Source organism: Parasteatoda tepidariorum, chromosome 1 (assembly GCF_043381705.1).
Source record: "Parasteatoda tepidariorum isolate YZ-2023 chromosome 1, CAS_Ptep_4.0, whole genome shotgun sequence".
In the NCBI taxonomy this organism is placed as follows: Eukaryota; Metazoa; Arthropoda; class Arachnida; order Araneae; family Theridiidae; genus Parasteatoda; species Parasteatoda tepidariorum.
Window position 1 is genome coordinate 45,653,433 of NC_092204.1, and position 8,034 is coordinate 45,661,466.

At 28.6% G+C, this 8,034-nt stretch overlaps 1 protein-coding gene across 1 annotated transcript in view; it reads left to right on the forward strand.

Moving 5' to 3' along the window:
- The window catches only part of LOC107446074 (division abnormally delayed protein), a 161,551-nt gene extending 153,890 nt beyond the window's left edge, over positions 1 to 7,661 (forward strand). The window contains exon 7 of the mRNA XM_016060607.3: positions 3,317 to 7,661. Within this exon, the coding sequence (XP_015916093.1) occupies positions 3,317 to 3,486 (170 nt within the window). The 3' untranslated portion in view covers positions 3,487 to 7,661. The remainder of the gene's footprint in view (positions 1 to 3,316) is intronic.
- The last annotated feature ends 373 nt before the right edge of the window (positions 7,662 to 8,034 follow it).

An 8,034-nucleotide genomic window follows, 5' to 3' on the forward strand; every position in this document is an offset into this window, starting at 1 on the left:
CATGCTAAATAAACTTATTTAAGTATTTTGTCGTAAATGAATATTTAAAAAAAAAAGAAAAAAAATTAAGATGAAGATGATAGCGTATAGGTAAGCAGAGTACTGATATACCTGATGTATCAATTTTAGTGTACTGATACGCTGATACATTTTTAGTGTCATCAGAAATAAGAGATGACTCTTTTTTTTTTTTCCTTCCTTCCCATAACATGCTTGCAAAAAAAAAGAGAAAAATTTTTTAAGAATAATTGGAAGCAAGTATTCAATTTTTAAGAGGGACGAAATTAAAATATACAGTGAGACAGTCATTATGTCCTCTAAGTTTCACACATAAGAAGGAAAAAAAATTCTTATATTTGCTAAATATCTGCAAGAAGAATAATTTTGAAAAGTTTCTTCATTTGTCTGAAATATTGAGGGGAACTTTCAGCGATTTCAAATTATTGAGAGGGACAAATACCCTCCAACGATGCATGCTCGTTGATTACAAGGAAAGCAACCTACTTTGATATTTCTATTGCCTGGGACAAACATTTTGAATTATGCTATAGAAATAATTCATACCTACGTAACAACATTTCAGCTATATCAAAAAAATATAATTCAGCTATATTTAAAAGCGAAAAATCGCCTAGAAATTGTTTCAAAACTTTTTGTCAAAATACCAGCGTTTTGAGAAAGTAAAATCGAGATATCTAATGGATAAACTTTTTTTTTTTTAAATTATGTGAATTTATACATAATAGTGATAAAATTAAAATAAATAATTGGTTAGAAATAATTATTATGGAAAGTGTTTGCGACCATGATTTATGAAAATCGTGACGAAATGTTTATGTTTGTTTCTCCTTTGGTTACTAATAGGGATTCAGAAAGAAAAATCTGATAAGTCTACTATATTGAATAACAAAATAACAATTAAGAATGCATAGAAGTCTTCTCTTTTTTTAAGTAATAATTTAGTATTCATGTTATACGACCTATTTTAGATTTCAAGGTTTTTGTAATTAAAAAGAAAAATAAATCTCATACATAGCATAATTTGATATAATCTTTATTTATCCGCGTTTTTTTTAAGCCCCACTTTTAATTTCATTTGAGCTAACATTTCGAAATAACGTTGATGTATGAAATTCTTTTTCTTTGATTTCTATATAAATTTTTGTATCCGACATTAAACTTAAACGTATTTTTCTCGAAAACCGCAATAAATAAATGTTAATTAACTGTAATTTATGTCCGTTGCAACCTATTTATATAATTTATTTGAGGAGTTAGCAAACTGAGGGTTTTTGTGATTTGTAGTAGTCTGTTGGCCTTGTAACTAGTTTTCCCTGTGGCTTACGTTGTCTGATTTTATTTTCATAAATCCAAGAGATATTTAACTGTCGAATTATTCATTATTTTTCCTTTGCCGACCGTCAGAAAAAAATATTTAAAAAAAAACTGTTGTCTGCATATTTGTGAAAACGGGTTTTGTAGAAATGCATTGAACTCGTCAACATCACACTTAAAACGAAAAATCTCTTGGCTTCGCTAGACATAGGGAAAATTTAATATTTTGAACACCGTCTTAGGTTGTTTTTCTGCTGCGTTGCATTCATATGACTTAAGGTTTATTCTTTTTTTTTTTCCGACTTATAAAATATGCTTGGCGTGTTGCTCCTCATTTAAATAAAAGCGTGTATGATCTTATCGTATCCTTGTACTTGGCGATGTGTTTTCCGATTAGATGCGTTTTCGCCCGAAACCGAAGATCAAATTTAATAATCGATACAGAATGGCGCAGTTTAAATTCAATTGAAAACTGATCTTAGAATTTGATGCATTAGAATTTAATCACTGAAGGAAATATATGTTTTACATTCAAGAAGGTTCTGTTTTTATAATTATTTACGATATTACGTGTATTTTATTTTTACGGAGTAACGGTCGATACAGGTGTACGCCTGTTTATAACTCACCAGTTGACAGTTCGATAGGTAATTTTATTAATTTAAATTTTGGCATAACCTCCACATCTTCGTAAACGTTGAGACATTAATTCTAGCCATACACTTATGAAAATTGAATATCCTTTTCTGGTTGTCAAAGTGCGTAAGAATGCGCTGTATAGCAGAACTTTCGATGGCGAATCCTTTTTCACTTCAGTCTGATATTTTAAGAGTTTTAAAAAAAGTAAGTTCAGGTATACAGTGCGTTTTTTTAAAAAAAATTAGGCTGCATATTGACATTGAGTTATCATGACATTCCAGATGCTGAAAAGGTGTTTTCAAAATATCAAAATGCAAACAAATTATTGCAGGATAACTTCTCCACTGTGTAATCCTTAATCGTTCCATAATTTCTGAACATTTTGAAGGAAAAAACAATTTTTTTCAGCATTTGAAACCTTATGATTTATTCTACGTTTACTGAACCCATTTTTTCTACATTTTAAATAATGTGTATATGAAGAGAATTCGCCAAGAAATTATTCCACCTATGTGAAAGAAAATTCCTTCCTTGGTGTTAGTATAGCGTTCTCTTAAGAAGGACTCATTGAGTCTAATCTCACATATCACAGCATTTCATTTTTCTCTCTCATAGAATAAAACAAACTATATCTCAGCGATCATAAGCTGTGTAGGCTTCAAACCGCTTTCAGGGATAAAACCCGGTCCTACACAATGACAACTCAGAGTCATACCCACTGTTCCATCTCTGCTGTAACTATAGTTAGATTATCAGATCTAAAACTTCGAAAATTTTTCGAGGATTTTTTTTTTTTTAGTAAACAGCTTACTGGTACTGTATTGTAAAAAAGTACCCATTGATCTTATGGGTAGGCCTCAAACTGCTGTCGTAGTCCTACACAATAACAGCTCTGCTGTGGACAAAAGTTATTCTCTACTAAGTTTAAATTGAAAAACTCTTTTTATTAGCAGCTTACTGGTACTAAATTGTAAACTGGTACCCACTGGTAAAGGGTATCTTAAGGGTAGCCAACATCTTTCAGGGTCCTACACAATGACAGTTCTGTGCCATCGATTATGCAACTATAGTTATGCTACCAAGTTTTCTGTGGAAGAAGTCCTTTTTAAACAGCTTCCTGATCATAACCAGCTTTAATATTTTTAATGTATTATATTCTAATGCTTTAGTGTTATATTTACCACGATTACTTAACTTGTTCTTCCACTATGCTGTTCAAGTATTTCATTGTTGATGAATATAATTTTTTTTTTAAAATTAAAATGTTAATATCCTACAGCTCTCATATTTATTTCAGATTTCATTATTTGTAAGTTTATTCAATACTACTTTTTCATTTTAGGGACAAAGCCCAGCGATTTCAATTTCGACAGCGGAGACAACAGAGATGTAAATATCAAAGTGAAAGATAACAGTGCCATCTTTTCCTCGCCCACTAACAGTGCCCTAATAACCTTTGCTGTACTTCTAGTCACCTTCTTGCCTAGGATCGCCGCCCTGCGTTCATTGTGACTCCACGAAAATAGTCACCAGTGAATCACAGTGCCATTTAGGAAGAAATCAATTATATGTATATGTTTGTTCGCTTGAGGAAATATAAAAAAACTATTTGGATTATTTATGCAAATAAAATTAAAAAAAAGTGAGAACTTGAGAGGGAGAGGTACCCAATCTCTTACGCTGTGGAAGGAAGAAAAAAAAAACAACAGCTTCCAACTAGAAACAGTTGGACAAGTGTGTTTATCGTCTCTAATGTGTGTGTTTTACTGAAGAAGCCAAGCTGGTATTTGTGTCCTAAATGTGGGATTTGTTGTCCTTTTACATCCAGATGTGCTGCTTCTAGTTGATAAAAATAATTAAATTAACTGGCACATCCGGTAGAAGTCTTCATAGAAGGAAGTTTCATCATCGAATCACTCCTTCGCTGTTGATCCAGCATTAATTCCATATTTTATAATATATAGCTTGTGAGAACAGATCCCCTCTTTCACGCTTATATTTCTGCTGTTCATTCAATTAGTCTAGTTCTTCACCAATTGTATACGTAATATTTTGTTTCTGTCCCCCTCTATTATTTTTGAGTGGTCGAAATAAGGTAAAAAGTTATTGCAATGTGAGATGAGTGTTTATAAGGGAAATGAAGACAGTTTGGAGCAGGGATGCCAGCCATGACAGATTTTTCTTTGCTGACATTAATTGAAAATCTTCCAGATGAATGTCGTTATAAGATTTCTGAAGTCATTCTTATATAATGAATAATAATTTTAATCTAATATTTATAAATTATGGCCATATGCTTGCATTTCTTGATGCACATTTTGATCAAAAATGAATCCAATCTTACAAAAATATCCTCTTTTTTTTTGTGAAATTTATCTGATCAGCATAACAGCTCTTTGAAGCATTTTTCAATCTTTAAACATCAGAGTTACTTACAAATCTGTAACTGTCTTAACAAAGTGATACTTATGTGTTTATATTATGTAATCTTTAGAAACTCTAATTTATTTTTTTTTTACTGTGCAATTAGTTAATTTGTGCTCTTGAGCAATTGAAAATAAGTTTCAATTGATTTCATTCCATGATTCTCTTGCAGTGTAGAAAGTATATTTGTTTTTAATCTTTGAGTTGGTATCCCTGCTGATTGTGAAATAAGAAAAATGTTAGGCACGAAGGATGAATGTTTTTAAAAGTGTGTGTGGAAAAATTATGTGGTTGTTTTACGCAGTATTATTTCTAATGTTTTAATATAGGGAAAAATAAATTGGAAATTCGTACTATATATTTTTGTTGCCATATGCAGTTGTTGGTTCCCCGCCCTTTAATTTGTAACTAAATTAATCTTGTTTTAATGACGTTATTTTATTCTCAGTTTCTGTTGTTGTTGTAAATATTTGTAATATAAAAAAACTACATTGATGCTAAATTACTGCTATAAGTATCTTTAATTTCATACTAATAGGCTTCCTGAAATTGTTTTTAGAAATGTACAAAATGTTACTTTAAACAAATTGTAAAAAGTTATTCTTCCAAATAGTTTTCCTCTTCAAATTAATTTTTATTGTGATAAACATTGAACATTCAAATGAGTTTTTTTTAACTATTTGAAAACTATTGGTGCCTACTTATAAATATATAATTTCAAATACATAATTTGTAAAGTGCTATTCAAAATTCAATTTATTGTCCGGAAAATCTAAATGACCATTGCAATGTTTTAATTAAAATTTTCTTTTTTTTAAATAATTTTTCCATTTATAATTTTTTTTACAAATTAAATAATTTATATACAAATTATTATTATTAACTTTTTGTCATAATCACTTGACTCTGCAATTTTAACCATTCATTATTAATCTTTATTAATAATGATAATTACAGAATCCTATTTGCATATAGTTTCATTATTATTAAGTGCTTCCATTAATTAATGTGAATTAATTTAAATGATGTCATCTAATTTAATTAACTGCCATTTAACAAAAATAAATCAATAATGTATATAAACTTCTCAAAATTGAAAGAGTTAGGTTAAGGTTACATTATTAAAATCTAAATTTAGAAAACACGCTATGTTTACCTGCTGGATTCAGGTGGAATTGAGAACTTACAATGTCAAGTCAAGGTTTAGTAGGAAAGAAAAACGGATGAGAACTTCCAACGAAATAATATCCAGAAAATCTGTGTGCATTTGTATGTTTGAGTTGCAATTATTATTATGTATTATTTATTTTAGAAACTAATTTTGTTTAACTTTAATCATTCTAAAACTGTGCTACATTAATTTTACTTATTTTTATTAAAAATCAAAATTTTAAGTCACGTGAATTTTATCTCTTCAATCCTGAATTTTTCTTTTGGCAATAATTTTTTATGGCTAATGTATATTTTTTACACTAAAAATAGACACATAAGAATAAATTAACATTTTAGAATCTTTTACAAATAATTTAGATTTATTGCTTATATCACTAGCACATATATTCAGCGTACAAGCGTATAATATAAAAAGCATTATGAGCGTATAGTAAAATAAAATAGAGCACAACTAGTATAATAGTCCATCCAGGGTAGAATCTTTGAATAAAATATAAAAACAAGCAGCTGCAAGCGCAACAAGCACATGTTAAAACTTCAGGACTGAAGAGATAAATTTTTTTTCTACTTAAATCAATATACTAACTTATTTTGTCAATGTTAAAATACAATCATTCAGGAAATAATCTTAAAAGTCCTTTACCATGTTTTATAGTAATAAATATTTCTTATACATATTTTTATTTAATTATATACTTGCACAAGTCACTGCTGTATTTTCACTGTCATGAAATGCAATATTGTTAAGTAAAAATGTATTGCAGAATTAGCTTGATCTCTCGCTAAATTGTTTGATGAAAAAAAAAAGACAATTAAAAATAAAAATTTATTTAAAATCTATTCGAAACGAATTACTCTTGTAAAACTACTGTGATTAACAGACCCCTTTATAACTGTGTTATGTATATATATTTCTGATGTATAAGTCTTAAAATTTGTAATTTTTGTTTCTGGAATTTGTATAAAAAAAACTAGTACATACTAATATATATTCTAATTTTTACTTTTCATTGCATTAGTTTGTTTGAATGCACAGAAGAGCAAAAACATAAAGAATTAGCTTTGTGTGATATACCATATAAATATATATAATAAAAATGGTGTAAAAATCTTAAAATGATTTGTAGTTCAGATTCCCAATGTACTTTATAATTTTTATTTGAAAAGTCCTTATCCCTGAATCAGATGTAGTTTTACTTTTATCTCGAATCTTTTAACAATACAAGTTTTGAAACTCTATTGTTTTTGTGTCTAAATATCTTAAGTTTTTAATGCCATCTTTTGTTCAAATATTAGGGGAAAATGTTGCCTCTTTTTTTTTAATTTTCGTTTGCCAACTAGTCGAAACAAAATTTAGTTTTTCCAATTGCAGTTTTATTGAATTAAAAGATTTATTCACAAAAAAGACATTTAATAAATGATATTTAAGTGTTTTATAAAAATTAAAAAGATTATTAACTTCAATGTGTTGTTTTTGAAAAATTTTCAGATACTGTCATTTATTTTTTCATGCCTATCTACATCGGCACTCTAATTGCAATGCTAAATTCCCTACTAGGTTAGCATTAATTTGTGAAAAAAGTTATTTTTATTTCAAAACTAAGCAATTTATTTAAATATTTTATTTAACTTCTATATATATATTTTTAAGAAAAACCTAAAATTTTGTTATGAAAATAAACTATCTCATATTACATAATAAAAAAATTCTTTTTATCAACTTAAATGTCCTTAAATTCAGGGTATGAACAGTGAATTGTAATTCCGTATATTTTAGTCATTTTCTTTACAGATTCATGTTCTATCATGCATATTTATTACAGTTGAGCAATTGATGGAACTTTCCCCAATATCTGTGATATTACAAAACTATAATGTTAGAAGATTCCAAAACGAAGTTTAGTTAACTAGGTAAATAGCGTGAAAAGATTTTTCTCTTCTGTGCATTTGCTTTTGTTTAATTATGTTGAGTATTTGTGATCTTATTAATAGCCTTTTGTCTGAGTCAAAACTCGGCTTAGAATTTTGCATAATGTTTTTAATCCGTCACTTTTAATGCCCTTTAGTAAATAAAGATTAATTCGGTTATATATGTGTCTGTTGTCTTTGCTTATTTATTTTTTAAAATATAAGTCATAGTTGATGCCAGGAATAAGTTATAAAAGAATGTACAGAACAAATTGAAACTAAAATATGCATAAATATGTTAATCATGTGCACTAATGAAAGTTTAGTTTAGGGAAGGACGAGACGATTGGTGAGAGCCCAGTTGAAATTCCTTACATAATTCGTAATTTTTTCCATAGTTATTTTTTTAGAAAAGACTTTTCCCATCAGGCTTAAAATGCATTACGTCCCTGAGCTCGTAAAACCCGAGTCCGGCCTTGAAGCTATGTTTCTGCTTCGTGATAAGCCATTTCTGCGACAAACATTTTATACCCACAGATACGAACGATCCATCAT